Below are 27,557 nucleotides of genomic sequence, written 5' to 3'. Positions count from 1 at the left end.
GCTCAAAAAAAGAAAGATTTTTCTCTTCTTATTTTTTGGAACTCAGTTGATTGACTGAACATCACAGAAAGGAGATGCGATGGTTTTGGAGGTGCTAAGATATGAATCTGTATATCTAAATATCTAAAGCAACTTTGGGATAGGAAGAGGTTCATCTTATGAGAAAGGAAACTGACTCATCTGCCTGCTTGTGTTCAGTCACACGGAGACTTAACCCAAACCACTTAAGTTGTAATTTCTAATTGGTTCTCCTTTTTTTGCTCCTCACTTTTACCAGACTTCTCGATTTTATTTTCCAATTATGGGGCTTGAACTGTCCCTGAGCTCTTTATGCTGAAAGCTAGCACTCTAACACTTTGAGTCACAGCTCCACTCCAGTTTTCTGGTAGTTAATTGGAGATAAAGTTTCCTTCTCAGGCTGGCTTCGAATCACAACCCATAGATATTGAGGGTGTGAATTACCAGTGCTTAGCTTCACTTTTATTTTTAATTGGAGAAGGGATGCCATTAAAGATATAAATGAGTTTATTTAAATTAATTACATTTATGATGCAATTGAAATGCATTTCATTGTACATATCCCCTGAAAATATATTTTTCAAAAAATAATTTGCAAGCTATTTCTTAAAACATGTTTTCTCATATTAAGAAGCATGAACTTATTTTTCCTCCAAAAAGAAATGTTCTCAAATTGATGGATTTCATTCAATCTGACAATGACACAGTCTTCAATATTGAGCTTGGCAGTTAAAACCTATGATTGGGTTCAATGAATGATTGAAGGAATTCTAATCATCTTACAAAGGCTGCACTTGTTTATAAAGTCATTATGTAGCAAATTATAACATTGTCTCCTATTTTCACAGGGGAGAAAACAATCTAATGATCCTTACTTCTGATCTGCCCATAGAACATAGTTTCTTAGCAAAGATCCTTAGCAAATATTGTCTTAATCTAAGAAATGGAAAGCTATTCTCATCTGAATGACCAATATGACCTTAATCTCACAGATACAATAAATCATGTACTAGTCAGTGTTCTTTCTGTATCCATTAGGAAAACCAGTATTAAAGTTCCCATCCCTTTGCAGCAATTACATAATATAAGATGTTATGTGAGCTTTATCATTAAGCTTTATCTCACAGTGTTAGCCATTTTCTCCCTCTAGATCTTTTGCCTTCTTTCCATCCTAATATTTTAGATATTTCTCTATGTCAGCCTCCAGCCCTATTTTGATCAAAGTGAGATCCAGAGAAAAAGGGAAGAAATAAAACACCATCCAAAATGATTAGCTATCTCTGTGGGGACTCATGAAGTCAATTGTTAATGAATCCTATAAATCAAAGCACGCCACAAGGCCAGAGTTAAGATTTTTTTCCCCTGTAATTGGAAAGTTTCTAACTAAATTATACTAGGCATTTTTCCCTTAGGAACATAAGATTTCTAGGCACTGTAGTGAATGATGTAGGCATGATCTTATCCTACAGTTTAAGGGTGAGGAAAGAAGAAAAATAGGGACAACATTACGTGAAGATGTGATAAGAAGCCTTAGAAATAACACTAAGAACACAAGCCAACAACAAAGGAAGGAAGTGTGAGTAGGGGTGTTTGTAGCCAGAAATTTTATTTAGGATTACAGTGATCCATGTATAGAAGCACTCTAGCCAGTACTGCAAAGAGTCCCTCATTTAGAAAGAGAAAAGAGTATGTGAATGAGCCAGTTATCACCAACTTTTGCAATCATAGCTGTTAATAACGTACCAGGTAAAATTATGAGTTTTCAAACAAGCCTCGCTTCCACATTCAGGAGCCAGGTGCAAGTTGGTGAGCCATTTGCAGAGACATGGAATATCTGAACATATGCCTGCAGTCTGAGACTCAGATGCTCTAAGCCCTCACTTCATGTAGGACGACACTGTCCTACATGAAACGTACCTCTGTTTCTCATCCTCTGGTTATTTCTGTCTTTGTGATCAGTCCAGTTCATACAATAACACTATTGATGCATACAATTCTAAATTCCTTTCCAATAAACCCAAAGCCTTATTTTAGCATAAGAATCATGTAAGAACTTCCAACCATCTGTGTGTGTGTGTGTGTGTGTGTGTGTGTGTGTGTGTGTGTGATAAAGGAAGCCCTAATATGTATTGTAAAGATTTCTAAGCTTGAGACTTTTGCCTCATTGCAGCCCAATAGAGGACAGCTGAAAAGAAATTGAATCCATTACTTTTCAGTTAGGGCTAGGTAACAAAAGAATCCTCTGAAAGTGATACTAAGGAGAACTGTGAACCCCTCAAAATCATTCGGCCTGGAGAGATAACAGTACTCTCTTTTGGCCACGTCTTTGAAGGCCTGAGTGTAACCCGGCTGGAAGTCAGAACTGGCTCACAGAATTCTAAACGGTCCCTCATTTTGTACAGAGGCATCCATGGAAGGCCACCCACCAGTAGCCAGACTGTCTCAGGTGGCCATAGGCATGCTAGAAGCCCCTCCAGGACTTTAATGTCCTGCCATTGAAAAATCTGTCCACAAGTAGCATGCCTTTCCTATGAAGACTGGACAGACAGATGGCCCAGGACCAGGGGAAGGCAAAAATGGGGGGGGGGTAGGTGGGGGGACAGGGTGACTCCCCAGCAATACCCAACCGTCTCTAGAAGGCACAGAGCAGAGTGTGACCCCTCCTGCACCATCATCTCTTCCTACCTGCCTCTTTGGAAATCTGCGTGAAGGATTCCACACCTTTCTCGCCATAGCTTCCTTCGGACGCGAGCGTGGACACATAGTTCCAGCCTAGCGCCTTGACAATGTCCACCATGGCCTGCGCCTGGAAGGAGTCGGGTGGGACCACGCGGGAGAAGAAGTCATAGCGCCGGTCGTCACTGAGCTCGGGGGCTGTGGACGCGTAGCTGATCTGGGGAATCTGTGAAGACATGAAAAGCACCAGGTGAGGGGACCCCATGAGGACCTGGGACCTGAGGCCCCCAAACGCATCGTCACCTCCCCGCCTCACAAATGCGCCTTTGTCTTCTTGCGCTTTTATCTTCTCCTAGGAAGTGGGGGGCAGGGGGTGAGAACGGGGCTGGAATTGTCAGACGCAGGCCACCGGGTTGGTGGGTAACAAATTACTGTCCACCACACCATATTTTTTTTAATGAAACAATTTATTAACATTGATGTTTACATCCTATTTCAAATGACGTATGGACATTATGACTATAGGGTCATAGATTTTTTAGGTCTATGTAGTTGCACTACACCATATTTTAATTGCATTTCCATCAATAGAAATCACGAACACGACCTTCTGACACAGCTTCGAATATCATAAGCCATTTTATACTTCCCATCTCTGAGAAAATAGAATATCTAACTGAGCTTCACGCAGCACCTCCTCATTTCTTCGTGAAAGCAGTGTGAATCCACTTATTAATACGCTTATTTCCACAAGAAGGCATTCCCTGACCCCAGGCATTTACCCTAGCTCTTGAACTTTTGAGGGTCTTCTTCAATACTGTATAAGTTCCTTGTGGGTGCTGAGAGTTAGAGCCAGTGATCCCACAGAGTGGAGGCCACAAGGCTCCCTGATTCCCATCTGCCCCCTTCCCAGTCTTGGATTAAGAAGTTAGCTGCCTTGTGTCTATGGGGTTCAACTAAGGTTTCTATACAGGGACACTAGATAAGAATTCAATTATTTCCCTTGCTCTGTGTAGTACTTACTTTTGAGACCATGCAAAATTCAGCTAGCCAAGCACTTGAAACACACTGATTTTAACTAAGTCAAATCACAGATAGATGGAACTACAAAAAAAGTCCCTTGAAATTTGTTCTCACATTCTCCTCTGTGTCCAAGATAAAAAAGAAAAACAATCATTTTACATGTCCAAAATACCACTGCTTTGGAAACATTGTATACTTCATTATGCAAGTCATGTCCTAAATATTTTATATGCAGTTCCTCATCTAATTACCAGCAAGTACCTTATAGTAGAATCTAGACTAATTTATTTTATTGTTTTAGAGGTGATATACAGTTTACAAACATCAGGTAAGAATTAAAATGTCGTCAGTTTCTTCTCTCCTATTCCCTCCTTCCCATATCCACCCACAGGATGCATAGTTCACTCTCATCCATGTCTGGAGCAGCTAGCTAATTTTTTATTCATTTGTTTAAAAAGAAACAGACAAGGAGACATAGAGTATGATCTTTGCCTCAGGCCATGAAGCTGTAAAATAAAAAGACCCAAGTGATGGGACAAAGAATGAACTAGTTCAGTTCCTGTTCAAAAGGAAATGTACTCAATCTCTGACTTACCTGTCACCCCTCTTTATTTCATCTTTGCAATACATTTTTTAGCAAGAAAAAACCTAAAAGCATCTTGTAACAACTAATCATTTGCCAAGTGGTTACAAAAGTTGTCTAGTAATACGCATAAAACAGAAAGGCAGTAGATGTCTGGAGTCCAGGCTGATATCTGTTCACAACACTGAATGCTATTTTGTGCCTCATTCCTAAGCTGTGACTCTAACACGTTTAGTACTCGAGCACAACTCACCTAAGCAGATTACCAGAATGGGTCACCTGTGGGTTGTGGAGAGTTTTGAGGTTATAAGTTTGGGGAAAAGAAAATATCAACTACATTAGAGTTCTTGGCAGAAAAAAAAAATTGAGGGAGGGAGTGAGGGACAAAGAGGCCTTTCCTCACAAGAAATAAAACAGAAAGAACTCAAATGGGTTGATAACTATCCATCAATTTTCACTTCTAGAAATGTAAACACTTCATGCTGGCACACAGACATTGGCTCTGCCTGTATGGCTCTTTCCTTCATAAAGAGCCTTAATACAGATGCAACCAGCCTTCCACTTGAACTCCCACTTATAAAATGGATGGAAAGCATCAGAATTGTAGAGAGTCCCATTACAAATGCACTTCCTTAACTGTGTCCCACATTTTACTAATACAAATATCCTGGTGACATAGATGTCCTTCTCCTTAGTACAATCTCTGTGAAAATGCCTACATGTGATCCATTCCTTCCATGGTAAATAAGAACTGCCTGCTGGATTGCAATCACACCTGTCTCCATTTTCTATCCAGTACTATCGGTTTCCATATTTTACAGATAATAATGACAAGATGAGGAATGGAAAGGCAAATGTATTTCATGTCTGCCATGGAAATAGGGGGGTTTATATGGGTATCATTTCTAGTAAAGAAGAGGAAGGACTTGAGAAATGGATATAGCCTACTAAAGAGGATGTTGCATGCTTATTTTACTGTAACTCTTCCTAGTTACTTACTTGCTCTCTATCTACATAGACACAGTCAAAGAAGTTTTTGTTTCTGGTGAAAATCATTAGTACAATCTTATGCTTCTCCATCCTGTAAGTTAAGTATGCCAGTCATATTCACCTCTAATTACCTTCTTTTCTCTCTTTCCCCCTTTTCCTCTTGAATAGGCCCCCTTCTCCTTTCATTACTTTTTTCAGTCTAAAGCCAAAATAAACAAAAACAAAACATCAAGTATTTTTCTGTCTAATTTTGGGTTACTTTAGTTAACACAATGATCTCTACTTTCTTCCATCTACTTTTCTGTAAATAAGGTAATTTTGTTCCTCTTTATGGATAAATAAAATTCATTGCTTCTATAGGCCATATCTCTTAAATCATTCTACTTCCTCTCTTAGATTAGAAACGTTTACCATATAATTTAGGGAAATGGATTTAAATGATTTTACTCTGTATCTTTCTTACCTCTTCTACACCACAGATTCACAGGTCTAGTCTCTTCTGTCCCAGGGTATTTGATATTGTGTTTATGTTATTTTTGGAAATTGCCATCTAAATTTAATAATTCCCAAACTTGTTTTAAGTTATTGATTTTCTATCTCCTATTTTCAGTCCATTAAATATGCTTTTTGTTGAGTGTTTCAATTAGATTTATTTAATTTTTAATCTCCGTGATTTATATTTAGGTCTTTCCCCACCCCCTAGGATCTCTTTGCTAAATGTCTCTTATTTATTTCAGTATTATGCTTATTTTAGTTCTTTGTGGTCATTGGTCATTTTACATATTGGTCTTTCAAATTGTATGCCTGGCATTTCAACAATGTCATTATCTTAGATTCATCCACCAAAGAGTTATGAGTCATCTTTTCCCCCAAATTTCTTGTGTTTCTACACTGCAACTGGTATATCTGTTGGGATCCATGTTTCTTCCAATTTCATATCAGGATCTTTTTAGTGAGCAGCTTTCTTTGGCAAGCTCAATCTCTAATATTGTTCAGTACACAAAAAAATAATTTAAAACACTACCAGGTTTAGAAATACAATAAAAACTGATGAAAGACACTGACTATTCCATCATCAAAAGCAGTCAAAATAATAATAAACTATGAAGATAAAATTTAATGGTAATATAATGTGGGAGATTGATGCAAGGGGTGATATTGATTAAGATGCATCAAAGTCATCATCTGACTTATGGAATTGTAGCTGCTTTGTAGAACTACTTAATAATATTTTTTTTAAGAAAGAAGAACTTAAAAATTAATTAATGATAGTAAAAATAATAATGAAAGCATGAAAGATAGGAGTACTCAGGGAAAGGACAAAAGAAAGGAAAAGCAAGGTTAAATAAAAGATAAAGAAAAAAATGTGATGAAATGGACCAGAGCAAGAAGCAAAAATATCTGATTACAAGGAAAAAGAGGGTGGGGGGGGGGAATCAAGACAGAATTAGATAAAATAAGGAAAGAAAAACATCAGAATATAAACAAATTGAAATACAGTGGTAATAATACTTTAAAATATAACAGAAAAATGTAACCAAAACAACAGAAATGAAGAATGAGGGATGGGAAAAAAATATTCTTAGGTGCTATGCATCTGACTGCCACAGAGAGGGAAGCAAGCAGAGCACTGATGTTTGAACTTGAAGAAGATCCCCAGCAACCCAGTTCTCTGACTGCTGCTCTCAGGATTTTTGAGATTCTTCTTTGTGGGGAAAAGGAGGGTGGGAATTTGAGGAACTGGCCACATTGGGGCTAATTCTCAATCTCACGTGAAAGCCAGCCACACACAGCAATGGAAGTCCAACAATTCACTGGACACAGGCTGGACTGCCTCAGTCCAGTGAGCTCATTCCTCACCACACAGTCAGACCTCCAAACATCAGACCTCCATGGCTATAGATCCCTGCTGCCTAATCTCAGCAGGTCCACTTTTGACTGTACCCCCCCCCATCTCTCCCTCCCTCTGTATGTCAGGTCCCAATGGTAGCTCACTCACAGACAGTAGGCCCCTTCTCATGATGGTACCCGGATGTAGCCCTGTTGAGAGGTGGAAGGTAACTAACACAAGGGACTGTTCCTATGCTCGCCTGCCATGCAGAAGAAGTCAAAGGATCTGAGGCTTTTGTGGACCCTGTGCCTGTCCCTGTGCCAGGGCTGTAAGTCTCTTGTCCCCTGGCTTGCAGTGAGGTTACAGCATTGCCTTTTCCTCCCCCAAATGACTACTCTTCACCATTACCGTCATCTACACTTTCTCTCTCTGTGGCTGAACCCTTTCTTGCCAATTTTCACTGGAAGTCAGGAACTAATCTTTTGATAAAAGCGACCATCTCATCTCCTAAAAAAGAGGTATTCCTCCTAAGGAAAGAAAAAAAAAGAAACACTCCAAGACACTTTCAATATTTAATCATACAACTACCGCATCCCCGTCTGTATTATTATTCTTTTTGCTACATGTCAATTTGTCTATCACACGAAGCGATTTTGTTAATAATGGGGAATTTAAACAGGATTTAAAACATCTACATAGTTGTTCTTTGGAATGACTTCATGCTCTGTCTTAGAAAATTAAGAATATATATTATTTATGAAAAGTTTGAGGTGCAAATATAAGAAAGTATATTGATTTAATGCCTGAATTTCTGTGATCGTCCTTTTATTCCTCTTTATTAACTTGGTGTATTTGGAAATTCACATACATGTTATTAACAAATAAAAGATGAATCTTACATCCTTTCTCCCTCACATTCCATCTCCATCTCTTCTGCTTTCCCTCTTCTCTACTTTACTTTGTCACTCCCCCTCTACAACATACCCTCCTATAGAATAATATTCTTTAATATGGACATTTCACCTGTCCTAAACTGAATATTCTTCAGTAATGAAGTCCCTGTCAAATTCTCCATCTCGTAGAAGTTAAAATTCCTCAGAGAAAATTCAAAATCCATGAATGATTTCTCCAGAATTGTTCAGATGATTCCCTCACCTGAAACTTCAAGAAATATTATTGTCTTCAATGAAATCACACTCTATGAGGAAATCACCTCAGGTGGCCACGTGAGGTAAAATAACAAAAGGGTGTTTTGTTCTTTATTGTGATTAGCACAATCACACCATACTACTTAAAATAGCACTCTTGTGATGCGCTATATTCTTAAATTCTCCCAGTATGCTTTTCTTTCATGTCATAGGCTAGAATTTTAAAATTTACTAATTTAGTCATTATAAGTTTAGAGTACTGAAGACTATATCAGATTCCATATAAACTTCACAAAAACTTCTTTCCAGTTCACAAGCTTTATTAAGATTTTGATGAGGATTATATTATATATCAATTTGGTAAAATGGATACACTCACAGTGCTGTATCTTCTTCATGGGAAAATAATGATTTTCATTTCTCTTTTATATTTTTCTTAGAAAACTTAATCATTGTCTCCATGTAGGCCTTCTCCATTCCTTATTAATTTTCTTTCAAAATAATAATTATTTGTCTTAAACTGTATGTGAGAACAAAATATTATGTTGCTATCTATCTTATTGTTAGGTGGGCCTTTTTATTTTTCACCTATTTATTTTGATTTGTACTCTTGTTAAAACTGTTATTAGTTCTGATAGCTGTCAATTTGTTTTCTTGGGAGTTTCAGCCAAACAATCCATATAACAAGAATAAGAAGATATGTAACTTTCTTTAGTAATTACATCATCTAGAAATCCCTGAGAAGCCACAGATACAGCTAGAAGATTCCCTTCCTTTTTCTTATTTCTAAGCACTGGAAAAAAAATCAACCCCAACTTATCCTCTTAGCTTGGAAAAATACATAGTTAAACAGTTAAGCGTATCATTTCCCTTCTTATTTTGTTGATTAAAATCTCACAACTAGAGCTCTGTATATTTCTTTCGATTTAGAAATGCTCTTCTAGAAGTGAAGGTTGGGGACGTGATGGGAGTGTTGGGATAACGTGATGGGGTGAACTTGCAACAAGATATGATGTACATATAGATGGGAACACGTTTAAATTGAAACACCCTTATATAACTACTTGAGAAAGAGGGAGGAGAGAAGAGATGACAGGACAGGAGAATAAAGGGGCTGGAATCCTCTCCTGTGATAGAGTAACTAGTTAGTAAGTACATCATATGTTCAATCCTCGATATTCCTTCTCTCCTCAAAACACGTGGCAAATTTTACACGTGAGTGGAAATTTACCTTCCCTCCATCTCTAAGGCCTTATTCCTAATCTCCGGGCTAAAATTCCTTTTAATAAGAACATCATGTTAGCTAGAAAGCAGAACATCGACAGTGGCTTTGACCTCATTGTGTTTGTGCCTGTGCTCTGTACCACTGAACCAGTTTTTCCTTAATTGGAATACTTTACCACCTTTTGTTCTTTGTTGTATCCTATACACTTTGTCTTACAACTTTCTACCCTCTTTTATAAGAAAATCAATACTGAGTTATTTTCACCAATTAGGAAGGACAGTCTGACTACCCCACTGGCACTGTCTACCTTTTGTCGTTTGGATAATGGCTAGCTCTGAAGGCGTGAAATGAGGTTTTTTGTTTGTTTGTTTGTTTTTATTCTCTGCTAATTGGTGATGTTGACCATCTTTTTTGGTTTTGGAGAAATCTCTATGCAGATCCTCACCTGGTTTTTAATCATTATATACTTTGCTGTTATAGACATGCGACCTCTTAAAATCTACCAGTATTGTCTTCCTATCTCATATGTGGTTTGTAAATGCTTTCTCCCAGTCCACAGGCTGTGTCTCATTTTGTAAAGGGATTCCTCTGCCTTATGGAAGCTTTTTTAAGTTTTCAGTCATCACCTTCATAGATTTCTGTTGTTTGTCATTGGAACTTTTGATGTGTCATCCAAAGACATTATTGCCAAGGCCAGTGTCAAGAGGCTTTTAATCTTTGAATCACTGCTTACTGATCTGTGATATCAACGCGAGTACATAGGTTCTAAAATGCCATTTCGAGTAGCAAATAGGAGAATTCATCAAATTAGAGGGAGTTTGTTATATATGCAATAATCTATAGATTTACAGTGAATACCTATGCATGACTTACCTTTCCATGTCTACAAAGTATTTCCTTACATTCAAGCCTCCAAGATTTTTCTCTGGGGGTATAGCTTGTAATCAGTATAATCTCGAAGATTATACATTGAAATTTGTTCCTATAATGCTAAATTAAAACAATTTGTTATTTTTGTATTGGCTCCTAGAGGGTGATTTACAACCACATTTATAAGTTGCTTTGTCCTGGAGAAAGTGGGTCTTCCACTGTGTCAACAATACTTCCCTATGCTCTGAAAGTGTACAACGCAGTAAGTAACAGATGGGAGAAGAGCTTTAATTTCTGGGGCTTTTTCCTTACTCTTCACTGGGTTTTCAAACCAGTGCTCTTCAGCCTTTGCATCATTTAAACAAGTAAAAAATAATTGTTGTGTGAGCTGGGGACCCAGTTAAGGTGGGTGCCCACCTTAACCCTAGTTATGCAGGAAGCTGAGATCTGAGGATTATGGTTCAAAGCCAGAACAGGGGAAGATAAATCCCTGAGACTCTTATCTCTGAGTAACTATCAGAGAACCAGAAGAGACACTGTGTCTCTGAGAGCTAGCCTTGAGCAAAAAAGCTCCAGGACAGTGCCCAGACCCTGACTTCAAGCTTCACAAACAAGAATGCGAACACCAAAACTGTTATCTAAACCAAGTGCCAAAAAGACCCAAGGTGAAATGCTGAGATGTAAACAAATCATATCATATACCTCATATACCTATCATATCAATCTATCTTTTTCCTTTTTTTGCTTGAACTCAGGGTCTGAGCACTTTCCTTGGACTTTCTCAAGGCTAGCCCTCTACCACTTGAGCCACAGCTCCACTTATAGCTTTTTCTATGTATGTGGTACCAAGGAATAGAAACTGGGCCTTCGTGCATGGTAGGCAAGCCACTCTAGCACTAGGCCATCCTCCCAGGCCCCAGTCTGTACTTTTGTGAGGTTAATATTTGTATCTCACTACAAACATATCTGGTAAGGATGCCTGAATTCTTTTGGAAGACTGAAAGAATGAAGAGAAGTAAATTACACCAAATCATTGGCACAATTTAATCACTACGCCCTCGCCTAAATTCTCCAATTTGGCCATAGAAATCAGTGCTCATGGAGAGCAAGGATATTGTTTATAAGTGTTGAATCACTAGACAAATCCAGAACAGCATCAGAAAATGCTTCATGAATGAGCAAGCCAGCAAATGAATGAGTGGAATGACCCTGAGTCCCTTTTTGGCTTTGGTCTTTGTGATACGTGGCTAGAGAGACTCTGCATCCTTAGGCATTTGCACAGCAGGGGATATCTAGAACAGACAGCATACATATGGGGCAAGCATGCTTTTGTACCTCTTTTCCTCCCCTTGGTTGGTTTTGCCTGTGATTTCTTTCTCTTCATTGGAATCCAGACAAGAAAAATGGTGGAGTTTGGGTGGAAGCACACAAATTAAGGGACCATGGAAGAAATTTAAGAGGGGGATGGCTCTTTTGCTTCCCTTACAAGTGGATTCCATCCAGCTCCATCTTTTCTATTTCCTTCTGGGATTTGTCATCCTTCAATAGGTTGATCCTTCCCTAATATCTTCTTTTTTTTTCCCTCCAGTCTTGAGGCTTGAACTCAGGGTCTGAGAAGTGTCCTTGGGCTTTCTTGAGGCTAGAGCTCTACCACATGAGTCACAATGCCACTTCTGAATTTTTCTGTATAGGTGCTACTGAGGGATTGAACCCAGGGCTTTGTGCATGCTAGGTGAACACTCTACCACTAGGCCATGCTCACGGCCGCCTAACACCTTCTTAATAACCAGGCTGTCACACACAAGCCAAAAAAGATGAGTTTGCGTTCTCAGTTATCAACTCCAGTTCACTTCTTTACTTTACTTTAACACTGCAACCCTCAAGTTAAACCAGAGAATAACAAGAAAAAGAAGGAAAAGTTTAAACTCGAGATAATTTTGTTTCGTCTAACATACACAAAATCATACCACATCTGTGTAAGATACATGTTCATGTGCTATGTGTAGAAACAGTAATCCCTTTTGTATTTATTCATATCCCTTACTACCACATAGTCCGCTGCTGCTAGGCAAAAGGCTTTCCTGAGCAGGGATACATAACTCTTCTAGGTAGCTTTTCATTGTGAGCATTTGCTAAAATAACTGAAGACTCACGTTCAGATGTGTCCCCAACTACATTAACGGGACTGTTCTGGAAACCCATTAAAATTGGTTCCGAGGCTCCAACACAAACCTACGTCTAACCAAAATACATTACAGAATGTGCTTCATATCCTATCTTCCTCTTCTGCATTCTATTTAAAAGACTGACTGAAGAAACAGTTCTATTTATTTCCACCCCTCAAGAAAAAAAAAAGGAATTTATGGATTGTTTTTCACAGGCATCGGCTCCATTCTCTCTGTGCTGAAAGGACTGCCTGTGAGGACGGCTTCAACCATCTGGACTCATCTTGCTTTTGGAAAGGTGAAAGTCCCATTGTTTGGTGGAGTAGCTGCATAGGCAGGGAAGACAATACACAACATATGCACACTTGTTCCAGAGGGCAGTTTCTACAAAAGTTGTAAAAGGCAATTTTTAGAAGTATCATGTGCAATTAAGATAATGCTCTAGTGTACCTGTAGAGATATTAATGAACTCCCAGTAGGGCATTATTAAGTTCACAGTTAGCAGTAATTTTACTCTTAGTTCTTATTAAGCTTTATTGATATGAATCCCACCCAAAAGGGAAAATGGTTGAATAACCCTTTTAGGCTTATTCTTTGAAGCATCCCTTCAATTTATAATTCTATCCTCTATAGTTATCATCTCTGTGCAGATTAGGATGGTTGGATGAAAATTATGATTTGGGGCATATTTATTCCCAAGTACTAAAGGTTGAATAAAACTTTTTAATTAGTTTTTCACCTGTGCTTTCATACAGTTTGACTCATGGTGGCAATTATGGTCAACTATGGCCTCTCATTTCCTATCTTATTTAACTTATTTACTCTTGCACTGATTGCTTCCAATATACTGGGGTCCTAGGAAATCATTTTCTTAATATCTAAAGCATTTTTCTGGTGCAAACACAAGTCATCTTTGCCCCAGCACATGTTTAAATGAAGGTTACCTGGGCATGGTTTTGAATGACTAAAGTTCCTATAGATATAAGACCGCTCAGGAAAAGGGAAGCCAACCACATGCTGAAACGTTTAGTTCTTCATGAGATACAGGCAGGAATATCTTACATTGAAGGAATACTTTCTTTTTCCAGGAGACAATAAAATTTAATCCATGATTTTCTCTCTTAGGACCTCTGCTATTTCTCCAAGTAATTTCTAATAAAAATTATTTTTTGATTATTCAGTATGGTTGAAAATGGAGAGTTCTCACTAACTGAATATTCTTGTCAAGTTCTGATACACATTGCATGCCAATTCCAGTTTTCAAAAAGGAACCAATGAAGCGAACTTCTAGAAGAGCTGCTCAAATGTAGACAATATTCATCTAATATTTTGGAAACACTTTTTGAGGTGAGGTAGAACCACAGACATCTATAGTCTCATTGCAGAAGGTCATAGCTGCAGCTGGCCCAGAAAGAGATGTTAAATCTGTATGGACCCTCTCACTGTCCTAAAGAGCCTTACTTGTACAAAACTTCCTTATTTACTCTTGTTTTCTTATAATAGAAGGAAAATGGTTCTTTGTTAAATTTTTACCTCATATATGCCTCCTATGGCAAATACACCATGGCTAATGTTTTTCATATATTTTTTATTGTAATTAATAGAAGGGTTACATTATATTCACCAGATAGAAGGTGCATTTCTTCACATACATTGATACGCTTTCTCATGTCTTGGTCCCCATTTCCCTCCCCCAACCCTGCCCTTCATCTGGTTTATCCCCCTTCTCTATCTGATTTCAAATAAGCAAATATGCATATATACGATATATCAGATAACAAGGTGAAATACTGTAACAATATGAGGTAACCAAGGGACAGCACAAGAGATGAGAGATAACATAGTACATTAAGGACAAAAATCACTCGTTATATGGCTTTTGTTTCTATATCCTGGAGGTCCTTTCATTTAGCATCATACTATATGGCCTTATGTATTCAGGTTTTTCCCTATTGTAAATCTCTGCTAGGAGAGCCCAAGGTTTCTACTGATTATGACAAATGAGGGAAACCATTGAGCCTATGTTCCTTTAAGTCTGGCTTACTTCACTTAATATGATCTTTTCTAAGTCTTTCCATTTCCTAACAAATGGGGCAATGTCATTCTTTCCGACAGCAGCATAGAATTCCATTGTGTATAAATACTACATCTTGTTGATCCACTCATCAACTGAGGGTCATCTGGGTTGGTTCCATATCTTTGCTATGGTAAATAGTGCTGCAATGAGCATTGTTGTGCTAGTGGATTTAGTATGTCCTTGTTTCTGGATGATTGGGTAAATGCCAAGAAGTGGAATTGCTGGGTCATAGGGGAGCTCTATGTTTAGTCTTTTGAGGAACTGCCATACTGCTTTCCATAGTGGTTGAATGAGTTTGCATTCCCACCAACAGTGTAGTGGTGATCCCTCTGGGCCACACCCCCTCCAGAATCTGTTGTTATAATATTTCTTGATCCTGGCCATTCTAATTGGAGTGAGATAGACTCTTAGAATGGTTTTGATTTGCATTTCTTTTATGGCCAGAGATGTCGAGCATTTCTTAATGTGTCCATAGACCATTCTTATTTCTTCTTCAAAGAAGACTCTCTTTAAATCTTGGCCCATCTTTTAATGGGATGGTTGTTTCTTTGGAAATTAGTTTTGGAATAATTCAATTTTTTGAGCTGTTGATATATTTTAGATATGAGGCCTTTGTCCGTTGTGTGGTTAGTGAAGATCTTCTCCCACTCTGTAGGCTTTCTAGTTAATGTACCATGCCTAATTTTATACAAAGCAATCATATTGTATTACAAAGGATTTCTTTACAGTAATAGTTCCTTATCATTTAATCTAGATAAGTAACACCAGAGGGAGGAAGGGTAGCTAGTTTTATTTAATCAACAAATTCTATGCACTACAGACACAAACAAGCACGCTATACATGCTTAGTAATACACAGGAGTTATTTAAAGGGTATTTAAGTATATCTACTTTATTCTAGTAGAGAATAGGATACGAAGCCATTACAAATGGCATTTGACCCATAAATCTTTTTCTCTAAAGTATTTATTCCAATCTCATATAACTGTTTTTCAGAAAAGACTTTGAAAGGGAGCACTGCTCTAAATAAGATAATAAAATTATTCAAAACTAGAAATTTGACAACTTAGATCTAACTGAGAGATTTTATGGAAGCTAATCGTGAGAGAGTAGATCAGCTTCCTGTAGATGAGGAGCTAGAATCGCTTCTCAGTGAAGCAGAATAATGAAAATACATTGAGAAACGGAGAACCAGGGTGTCTTTTCAAGAAATTTGAGAAATGTGTCTGATGGAGGCAATAATTCCACTCAGTTTTCATCTTGAGAAGTAGAAGAAGCAAGATGATAAACATAATGGAATTCTTTACGCATTTATTTGTATCTTTTCCTGCATGTATCATAACTTTTCCAGGGTCATAAAATCATCAAGGTCATTCTAACACTTGCTATTACAATCTAGAAAAGAATATGTAAGAAATGCATTCCATGTGCCTCCAGTGCAAGAATGCCCTATGAAGACCTTCATGAGTGGTCAGTTTCACTGTAGGGGGATTCAATGAGAGAAGGTGCCATTGATTGTTCAACAAGATTTCTCCCAGGAAAGATTTTCATGGCTCTGTTTCCTTTGCGAGGTTGGCCATTCCTTGCTGTTCAGAGATTAGGAACTCAATCATTTTCATAGTAAGGATCTTTCCTGCCTGTTGATTTTGAGGATTTGGTGGAAGAGGCAAAGTTGAGGACATATTTCCCTCCTTTGTCTTTCTTAGCTCCTTCATGGACAAAAAAAAAATCATAGAAAGGGAAAACAAACAACAATAACAACAACAACAACAACAAAACAAATGGAAAAGCTTTTAGAAAATGCTTAACCAAGGATCCAGGAACTCATGACAACACCTGTAATCTCAGCTACTCAGGAGGTCTAAGGATTGGGGTTCAAAGACAGCCTAGGCAGAATGTCTGAGAGTGAGATTTATCTCTGCCTAAAGAGCAAAATGTCAAAAGTAGACGTGTGACTCGAGTACTAGCTGTGAGTGACACATCCAAGCAAGAGAGTACACTGACCCTGAGTCCAAGACCTAGTACTAAGCAAGAAAAATAAATAAAAAGATTAAGGAAACAAGACTTAGCCATAGGTCTACAAGACAAGGCCATCCATCCAACTCTGATAAAAATGTACAGTGTGGGTATATGTGGGTGCATGTGAAATTTCCAAGATACTTTTCAAGCTGGAGTAGGCTGGGTTGTCTTCATTGCATACCTTTGGAAATGTTGATTTGTTCTGGAATTTGATATTTTCAGTACCCCTTTCCTGAATCCGGCATTTTTAAAGACAACCACCCTATCTCCTGCCCACATCTCATCTTCCAATTACCATGATTGCATCTTTTTTACATGTAATTGCATTTCAGGTTGACTTCTCCCTGTAAAGATAGAGAGAGGATAAGGAGGGAGGGAGAGAGGGAGGGAGGAGGAAAGGAAGGGAGGGAGGGAGAGAGAGGGAGAGAGAGAGAGAGAGAGAGAGAGAGAGAGAGAGAGAGAGAGAGAGAGAGAGAGAGAGAGAGAGAGAGAGAGAGGGAGGGAGGAAGGGAGGGAGGCAGGGAGAGAGAGAGAGAGAGAGAGAGAGAGAGAGAGAGAGAGAGAGAGAGAGAGAGAGAGAGAGAGAGAGAGAGAGAGAATATCACCCACTGCAGCATTGCTGGCTGAGTTATTAGCAAGTTTGCTTCATTGAAAATTTCAGAAAAGAGCTGTTAAGCTCCTGGACCTTTCCTAGTGTGTTATTAAAGACAATTTTTGGCCAGACTGGGCATTTTATCTTCTTTCTCACCCTATCCTTAGACCTCAAGCTTGCAGTCAGAACAAAGTGTCTTGGAAAGTCAATGGGACTTGGGGAAAATGGCTCAGATCCCAACTTTTGTAGAAGACATAAGATCAGGGAGGAAAGGCAATTCATCAGAATCTATTGGCTTTAGTTGCCAATTTCCATTCTCCCCTCTCCCTCTCTTTACTCTCTCCCTTACCCCTCTCCTCCTTCTCTTTAGCTGTACCAGTTGTTGAGTTCAAGGTCTGGTGCTTACCAGGCAGGAACTTGATCACTGGAGCTATGTCTCCAGGGCTTTTGTATTTAAATTAGTGTATTAGACTGCAAAATTTCTGAAAGGATTTCTTTTGGGTACCAAACAGCATCAAGTATAAAGTACTTTGGTTATGCTAACGTCTTATCCTATAATCCTAGCTACTCAGGAGACTGAGATCTGAGGAAAGAGGTCAAAAGGCAGCCCAGGAAGATAAAGGTAAGAAATTTGTCTTCAACTAATCTTCATAAAGTAGGAAGTGGGGATGATGTGCAAGTGATAGCGCATTGGACTTGAATAAAAAGCAAAGGGAGATTATAAGGCCCTGAGTTCAAGCCCCAGGACCAGCACCAGCATAAAAATAAAAGTAAATGATGTAGCTTGGTTGCATATGCAAGAAATTCAAAATGACAGTCGCTTAATGATATGTTTCTTTCTCATATCAAATGAATGGGTAAACAGCTGTGAGGCGGGCCTAGCCACGAGACACCCAGGCTCTTGGCATTTCTGCTTCATCCACCATCCTGGCATGCTAACTAATTTTGCCTGTGATATCATGGATAGCCACAGATTTCTGCCAAAGCATCAGCTGTTATGGGTCCATTCCAGGCTGTGAGAAGAATATGGAAAAGACACAGGAGTGCGTTTCCAGCATGAAGAACATGTTCTTCCTAGAACACCATTCCTCTCTCAACACAGATATTGTCACTGTGCAAAATAGTCTCATAGTGACCTCAACACTCAAGAAAAGACTTTCAGAGAATCACATCATTCATCATATACACTGTCCCTCCACCGAACATTGGAGACTCCCCTTTAGGAGAGAGAGAAGCAATAGAAAGTGTGGCCATTCCTGGGCCTTCATTGTGAAGGATGTGTAAGGAGCCATCAGGTCCAGGTCAGGAATGGGGTGAGATGAAATGGATGACCTAAGTATCTTCAGATAAATTTCAAGTATTTGTGTGGGTGGTGCAGACACCAAAATCAGTCAGCAGTGATTCCCTGGCTATTAGCTCCAAGTTGACCCAAGCATCAAGGAAGTTGGCAGTCATGCCTCCATAGGGCCATTCTGCAAGCATTCCAGGAGGTGTCCTGTCCCCACGAATCTCTCCGGCATGGCTTGTGTGTGCTTCTAGTGACAGAGTCCTCATAACTTCAATGCTCTTTACCATGAACATTCATTAAGATGGCTCAATTCTGTCCCACCATGGACTATTCCCAAACATTCAAGTTGAAGACATGGTGGCAGTGCTTGCAATGCCAGCATTCAGGAGCCTGCTTACACACATATGTTTCATATGCATGTGGGTATCTATAGATACATACCGATCTGGAGAATAATTTTGGAGGCCAGGGAAGGAAAAAGCAGGTAAGACCCCATTTTAACCATTACAAATCTGAGCATAATTGTTCATGCCTCTCAAAACTACATGGGCATGCAAGCCATAAGGCAAGGCCTTAAAGAAAATACCATCTCAAAAATAACAAGAGAAAAATGGGCATGGTTCAGGTGATCCAATCCTACCTAAGATGATCACAGTTCAAGGCCAAGCCAGGCAAAAAATTAGCAAGGTCTCATCTCAACAAATAAGTTGGGTGTGGTAGTAGACGCCTATAACCTGAGCTATCCCAGAGTCACAGGTAGAAGGTTAACAGTTCCCACTTGCCTTAGATGAAGCTACGAGTCCTTATATGAGAAATAACAGGACTAAGGATGAGGCTTAAGTAGCACAGTGCCTGTCTAGCAAGAGAAAGACCTCTAGTCCAAAGCCCAGTTTAAACAAAAAGAATGAATGATACATTTCTCATTGAAGATATCCAGTAAAATAATGATAGCATATTTCATTTCTAATAATGAATAGATGCACTCTGAAAAGCAATTATATTTTAAATGGATCCTAGGAGATCAGAACATTATCTTTTAAAAGTAATTTGAAGAACTGCTGTGCCAAGGAAGAATGTCTTCCAATTTTTTCACCAATAGTTCTCATTTTGTGACTACCAGATCTTTTCTAAAACAGTGGGCCCTATTTATACAGTTAAATTATAAGTCACCTCTGACAGTTATTTTTATAAAAATCAAATGGTTTTTGCTTCTGATTTGGAATCCTTTCTCCCCAAGATGGCACAGGTATGAGTCTGAGCATAGAGTTCATTTTTCATTCTGGTCTTAATTTATCAGCATGGCAAAATCGATGAAAATGTTAAGAAGATTATATATATTTTTAATAGTCTGATGAAGAATTCACCTAAATGTTCTCATATTGGACCATTATTCATTCTGCCAAGGCAAACAGTCTTAGAAGTGAAAAAATAGAAGATCTCAGTCTTTAAGATTTTAAAGAACATTTCCACACTGTTGTTTTATGCTTTATAGTACAAAATAATAATTATTACACTATTTATTTTACTAATTATACAAATTGCACTTAAAGAATATACTTTGTTTCTGACTACTGCTGGTCTGCACCTATAATCCTACCTAATCAAGGTACTAAGATCTTGAGGATCATGGTTCAGAGCCACACAGGGAAGGAAAGTCCTTAAGAATATCATATTCAATACCCAACTAAAACTCCATAGTGCAGAGATTTTTCAAGTGGTAGGGGGCCAGCCCCCCCAAAAAAAATCCTAAATGATAGTAAAAAGCTCTGAGTTCAAGTCCAGTACTTGCTTTCTCTTTCTCTGTCTCTATCTCTGTCTGTCCATCCATTTATCCATCCATCCTTCTGTCTGTCCATCCATCTGTCTGTCTGTCTGTTTCTCTCAGACACAGACTCAGACACAAATATACCTTCTCAGTTTCTTTAAAACAACAACAACAACCTAAAATCTTTTATACTTCCTAAAGAATATTCTACCTGGAAGATTATTTTTTTTTCAAGAATACTAGCACTGGTACCGAATGTAGCCTTGAATCCAATGGAATTCATTGATGAGGAAAATGGATGCTGAAATAGCACCTCTAGTTTATGAGGTGGCTGGCAAGGTGAAGGCCAGCCTTGTTGCCACAGTCAGCTTGGCATTAGGACTCAATGAGGCCAGTTATGTTTGCTGAATGGGTGCAGAGTTCATCCACAGGAAACAGACAAATGTTCACAGTCCACTGCCTGTCCCCTGCACCCTTCGTCAGAGCCATGCTGTAGGGATACGATCTGACTTCCCCTCTACAAGTACGTGGGGGACAGTTAGTGTTGACCACTGTGTGCAAATGCAAAAAGAACGTCTCGCCAAGTATCTCTTCCTACTTTCCCAAAGGACTGGATAATTTCACCAGTCTCCTCACTGTGTGGTACCGTTTCCCAGCACGGAGATTTGAATACAGGGCCACCTGCTTTCTTGGCAGGCACTTTACCATTTGATCTAGGCCTCTAGCTCGTTAGTGATTTGGGGAAGAGAGTCTCCTGCTTCATTCCAGCATGCCTGAAATGAGATTTTATCCTCATTTTCCACATAGCTTAGCAAGCAGGTATAACTACTAGATGTAGCTTATTGTTTGAATTAGAGATTTGCTAACTTATTTTCCCCTGGGCTGGCCTTGATCTTGACTAATAGATGGGTTGTCAGACATCTACTACTGAGCCTGACCATGACATTGCCATTAGTGCAGTGAGCGGTTATCTCACCTTAAGATTAGCATCAGGGCGATTTGGGGTCATCCAGTCTGGAGGTTTGACAATACCTATTTTTACATCACTTTTATGAAGCAGAATATTTAGATAATTGAAGTGAGGTGCATTCAATCTGTTAAAATATACCCGGATGCATCCTGCTCTGACAGCTCAGAGAGATGATGTCCAAATGCATTTCCTAACTTTATCTGAAGAAAGAAAAAAAAATGAAGAGAATAATACTGGTAAGAGATAAGAAGAAATGTACCACAGTAAAAAATGAGGCAATTATAAGATGAGAAATGATAATAATAATAATAATAATAATGATGATGATGAAAACACAGAAAAGAAGAGAGAATGTCTTCTTCTGACAACACAGCCATTTATCGTGAGATGTTTCACTTTTTGTCTATCAAGGATTCTTGAAAGTTTCCCGACCTTCAATCCCCAGACCAATGCTGGAGAATCACTGATATGTTTTGATGGGATCAGTGATGACCCCCTCATACATACCTGCTCCCCTTCCCTAGCTCTGCTCCTCGGAGCAAGGCAGTCAAGACACCAGGAGAGATGACCTCTAATATGTGCCATCTCAGTAGGAGAGAACACTTTTAGCAAGATGCTTTCAAAGCTTCACAAAGCACCAGAGCCCCTGTCTATTTTGGGATCAAAGCCACTGGGGCCTGTCCTTAGTCAAGTTCATTTAAGAGGAAGAGGGAGTTTGAACCACCCGAGTAACCTTCTCCAAATCACACATCCTTACCAACGACTGTCTACTTTGAACTATTCCCAGTATGATTTTCCTTGGCTCCCATTGCACAACTACAGCACATTGTTTTTCTGTTCTATTTGCTGACATTACCCAAGACAAAGTATAATTAGGAAAGCACCTGAGCGGGGAGGTGACAACTCATTTGTCCATTTTCATGGCTAGATCCCCATTTCTATCCACAACAAGCCTCTCCCTCTACGAAACAAGCAGTGAGGAGATGCTATCATTAGCTGGTTCATTGCCCCGAGAAGGAGCGCCACTGAGAAGATGACAGAAATGACAACAGCAGAAAATGTGAACACGGTAAATATTTTCATGGCCAACAAGTCTCTAATGCAGGTATGGAGCAAAAGTATAACAGCTATTTGTACAGAATATCCCTTCTAAGGCTCACTAAAAATAGTCATATTAGCTTTTCAAATGAAGCCCAACAGGGTATTCAGAGACAAATGGATATATGTGTTCAGGAGGCAGAAAATAAGCAAATACACAGCTCGTACAGCCCAGCCCCGTCTCCAATGAGACTTCTGCTCAGAATGGATTAAGAATATGTTATAGAGCCAGGAGTGGGTGGCCCATGCTTACGATCCCATCTATTCAAAAAGCTGAAGGGGGGGCTGGGAGTTTTGCCTAGTGTTTAAAGTGCTTGCCTAGCATGCATGAAGACCCGGGTTCGATTCCTCGGTACCACATTTAGAAAAAAGCCAGAAGTGGTGCTGAGGCTCAAGTGGTAGAGCTGTAGCCTTGAGAAAGTCCAAGGACAGTGCTCAGGCCCTGAGCTCAAGCCCAGGACTGGCAAAAAAAAAAAAAAAGCTGAAGGGGATCAGAGTTCAAAGTCAGCCCAGGCAGAATAGCTCATGAGACACTTTCATCAATTAACCAGCAAGAAGCTAAATATGGAAGGGTGTGGCTTAAGAGGCAGAACTGCAACCTAGAACAAAGAAAGCTAAGGGATAGCTCTCAATTTTTGATGTTCAGTCCCAGTATTGACATGTATGTGTACACAAACACACACAAACACACACATATACACACACACACACACACAAAAGAATACGATCATTAGTCATTTGAATGAAAACTCTGAAAATCTCCTGCCCATAGGATTTTTAACTCAGATTAATTTTTCTCACAGTACTCCATCTTTATGCTTGCTCTGAGGAAAACTTAAGAGGGGAACGGGATGAGGTAAATGTGGCTAACATGCTCCAATTTTTAAAAAAAATAGCACATTTGAGACAAAAAGAGTGTCATTCAAATTAGTTTATGTGATTATAGTAGGGATATTTTTGTTGTTACCTGAGAAGATACTATATTTTTCGTGCATTTTCTTTTTTCTCACTAAAAAAATGCTCATCTTGACAAGAGCCTAGGTAGAAGTGGATCTATTGAAAATGGCTGAAGCATCCTTTTTTTAAAGTACAATTGTGAGAATACAGAAACTGAAAAATCTAAATTCACTTGGGTCAATCTTGACAAAGCAATGCATATTTTCTTAATTATGAGTCAATTGTAATCAGAACTAAGCAGTCTCTGAGTCTCTTTTTCACATACTCTTATCCTCTAAATCTTGACTTTTGTTTCTTTAACATTCTGGATTATCTGGATCTCTCCAGTTTTAGTCATAAAAGGACTTATGTACTGTATATCTTTAAATTTAAGAATTCTATGCAACATAATTTAATATCCCTACATTGGCATCATCTTTACATCAAAATCAGTCAGAGTTTGTAGCTCATGATTCATGAAAGTGTTTATTCTGAACATAAAACATCATGGAAAAATCCAGGCACTGGTAGCACAAATCTGTAACCCTAGCCATTGAGATTGAGATCTCAGAATCATGAGTCCAAGCATTCTGAACAAACAAGCCTACAGGTAATAATCAGAAAGCCAGAAATAGACATGTGGCTCAAGTGGTAGAACAGCTAAGCAGGAGCTAGAGGCTTTGAGTTCAAGTCCTAGTTCACAGCAGCTCCATCACAGACATGGATGATGCAGGGTAGTAGTGTAACACATGTAGAAAAGGGGAAATCAAAACAAAGCTGTAACATTCCCATAGGCAGCAGAGTCCATTTTGAAAGGATCAGGCCAGACTCAAAATACAACTGAGCAATGGAGATAAACTCAGAGGTAGATAGGCAGAACAAAAAACTATTCATTCCATTTCCTGAAGAATGGGGCAATGCCATTCTCTCTGATAGAAGTACAGATTTCCATTATATATATATATATATATATATATATATATATATGCTACATCTTCTGATCTCTTCATCTCCTGAGGGGCATCTGGGATGATTCCAATTTAGCTATGGTAAATAATATTGCAATGAACACGGTTGTGCTAGTAGCTTTAGTGCAGCCTTCTTTTTTTTTTTGCCAGTCCTGGGCTTGAGCTCAGGGCTTGAGTACTGTCCTTGGACTTTCTCAAGGCTAGAGCTCTACCACTTGAGCCTCAGCACCACTTCTGGCTTTTTTCTGTGTATGTGGTACCGAGGAATTGAACCCGGGTCTTCATGCATGCTAGGCAAGCACTTTAACCACTAGGCCAAACTCCCGGCCCCTAGTGCGGCCTTCTTTATAGTCATTTGAGTAAATGCCCAGATGCTTGGTTATAGGGGAAATCTGTGGTTAGTCTTTTGAGGAACCTCAACACTGCTTTCCTGAGTGGTTGAACAAGTCTACATTCTTACCAACATTGTGGTAACATTCCCTTTTGGCTCAACAACGTCTGTTATTATTAGTTTTCATGATAATGGCCACTCTAACTGGGGTGAGGATGAACCTCAATATTGTTTTGACCAGCATTTCTTTTATGGACAGATATTGAACATTTCTTCATATGTCTATTGGCTATTTTTTCTCTTCTTCAAAGAAATACCTCTTTAAGTCTTTAGCCCACTTATTAATGAGGTTGTTGTTTCGTTTAGGATTTGTTTTGAGGGGGGGTAATTTCTGAGCTCTAAGTAGACAAAATTATAGGACGTGAAGCAAGGCAGACCCAAAGAAACACAGGCTGCATGTTTCCCTTATTTGTAATAATAAAAATATGTACAGGACTTTTTTTTTTTAGCAGAGGATCACCATAGTTCAAGAGCTAGGCGTATCTGATCATTTAAAAATGAAGCTTATCCAATATCAAAATGAACTCCAACAAATGGAAACAACATGTTTTTATAATGTACTGTTTGCAGTTCTTTTTCTTTCTTTACCTCCTTTTGGTTTATGCCCTGTTGTCACTGCTTCTGATTTCTGTACCCTTTTTTTTGTACATAACTTTACCTGATTTGTATAAGGGAGAGGAATTACAGAAATGGTGGGACAAAGGGTAAACCAATGCAAAAGTGATACTGACTAGATACTATGTTGAAAGTGAACTTTACAACTTGGGGGGAAGGAGAGTGTGCAAATGTGTGTGTGGGGGGAGGGGTGCTTGCAATCCCAGCTACTCATGAGGCTGAGAGCAGAGGATCATGGTTCTAAGGCAGACTGGGCAGGAAAGTCTGTGAGATTCTTTTCTCCAATTAACTATCAGAAAACCAGAAGTGGTGCTGTGACTCATAGTGGTAAAATACTAGCCTAGAATGAAAAAGCTCAGGGACAACATCCAAGCCCCGAGTTCAAGCCCCATGACCAAGAAGAAGGAAGGAAGGAAGGAAGGAAGGAAGGAAGGAAGGAAGGAAGGAAGGAAGGAAGGAAGGAAGGAAGGAAGGAAGGAAGGAAGGAAGGAAGGAAACCAGCCTATCAGAAGAGTCAACATGAGGAAACGGATATTGTTCTTCTAGAAATACAACATATCTAGGAAATGATGGATCTTCAGGGGTCACATAGTAGGAACCCTGGGTTCAGGGTTCCTGAACAGCAAGGAGGTAAAGAGATGTTTCCTCTCCAGTGAGTCCCAGTGGAGAAAGGAAAGAATCAAAAGCAAGAGGAAAGAGGAATCATGCCTGACTCCTGGCTGTAAGAGTGTATGGTTACTATATCTCTGGAGAGAGTTATGGAGATTCTCTCTGATTTAGTATATTCCAGATGAATCTCACTTCCACTTCTTTTAATGAGAGTCCTCAACAGCCAGTGGGTCCAACAGTCAATTGGCATATCTCCCTCCAACCCACCTAAGACATTATCTTCACTCAAGCAGCTTAAAGAAAGAAAAGGGGCACTCACCCATACACTCTTGGCCAACAGTAAGGTGATGATACATATAAGTAAGTCTAAATACCAGAAGGGAGAAGAAAAAAAGGGAGCAGAGGAGGGTTCCATCATAATTACATTCCTGTGCGTCATTCATTTACCACTGACAAGTTCAAAGACGAGATGGTTCTAATTATACTGATTCTAATTTACCAATTACACTGTGAGCAAGGGTGCATAATTTCCATTTTTCAATAGGAAAAGACACTAATACATAAACATAATTTTCTTAACATTGCTTCCAAGCTGTCTGTATACTAACATTCAAGGTAAAACATGCGCCCTCTACCCCTCCAACAAAGCATTTGCTTGGAGTTTATTAGTTAATGCCCTATGTGATTCATCTTGGACTTAAAACCTAACTGTGTTATTTGGGAAGTAATTTGTAGCTAATGTCAGATATCAACCCCAACAGATGTTTGCTGATAACTACATACAAGGTATGCAGAAAAATCTTCTCTTGCTGTTTCCAAAAATTTAAAATGCCAGCACCAAAATAACTCTTGCAAACTAGAATTTTCCAAGTAGGAGGAAAGTTTGATAATTTTGATATAGATAAATCATCTTAGTTCTCCAATGCATTTTACCACCATATTTTTTTTTGCCAGTCCTGGGCTTCAGCTCAGGGCCTGAGCACTGTCCTTGGACTTTCTCAGGGCTAGGGCTCTACCACTTGAGCCTCAGTACAACTTCCAGCTTTTTTCTATGTATGTGGTACCGAGGAATCAAACCCGGGTCTTCATGCATGCTAGGCAAGTATTTTAACCACTAGGCCAAACTCCCGGCCCCACCACCATATTTTTTGTGGTAAAGAAGATCCTCCCAGAAAAATACGTAATTTTACAAAACCAAATTTTACAAGTTGAAACTGCAATTATATTTTTTTAAAAAGGTAGCATTCTGATTCTTATGTAATTTCCAAAGTAACTTTATTGAAGCATACTTTATCATAATATCATGTATACTTTAAATTCATTCGGATGAATGCCCTATGTTTGCAGTATTGGTGTTTGAGCTCACAGCCTGATGCATTCTAGGCAACTGCAGTATCTTTAAGCCACGCCTCCAACAACTGAATGACTTGACTAATATATTTATTATGTATACCACCACATCAAATATACAAGACAGGTCTTTTATTTGCCAGCTTTCCCCTGGGTTCCTCATTCATTCCTCTAGTCTTCCCTAACCACCATGACCTTACCAAACTCTTACCTGGTATAGTCTAGATCAAATTTGCTTTCTGTGAGTGTAAATGTAGTCTGACAATTTATACTCTGGGTCTATTTGCTCAGAAAAACACTTCTGAGATGCAATGGTGTTATTTCTTTACACTGTTGAGCAGTGACTATAT

At 39.0% G+C, this 27,557-nt stretch overlaps 1 protein-coding gene across 4 annotated transcripts in view; it reads right to left on the bottom strand.

Annotated features, from left to right (window-relative positions):
* Nucleotides 1–27,557, bottom strand: part of Grm7 (glutamate metabotropic receptor 7) — a 562,936-nt gene that overhangs the window by 379,397 nt on the left and 155,982 nt on the right. For 3 of the 4 annotated variants that reach the window (XR_016533549.1, XR_016533548.1, XM_090324015.1), the window contains exon 2: nucleotides 2,704–2,920. Coding sequence is in view for 1 of the 4 variants with exons in the window: in XM_090324015.1 (XP_090180141.1) it covers nucleotides 2,704–2,920 (217 nt within the window). In the remaining 3 variants the exon portion in view is untranslated. The remainder of the gene's footprint in view (nucleotides 1–2,703; nucleotides 2,921–27,557) is intronic. The other variant, XR_016533550.1, reaches the window with a different exon arrangement.

This window comes from Megascapheus bottae, chromosome 33, assembly GCF_031878675.1.
Source record: "Megascapheus bottae isolate mThoBot1 chromosome 33, mThoBot2.hap1, whole genome shotgun sequence".
In the NCBI taxonomy this organism is placed as follows: domain Eukaryota; kingdom Metazoa; phylum Chordata; class Mammalia; order Rodentia; family Geomyidae; genus Megascapheus; species Megascapheus bottae.
Note: the sequence above shows the minus strand (reverse complement) of the source record. Positions and strands in the feature narration are given on the sequence as shown.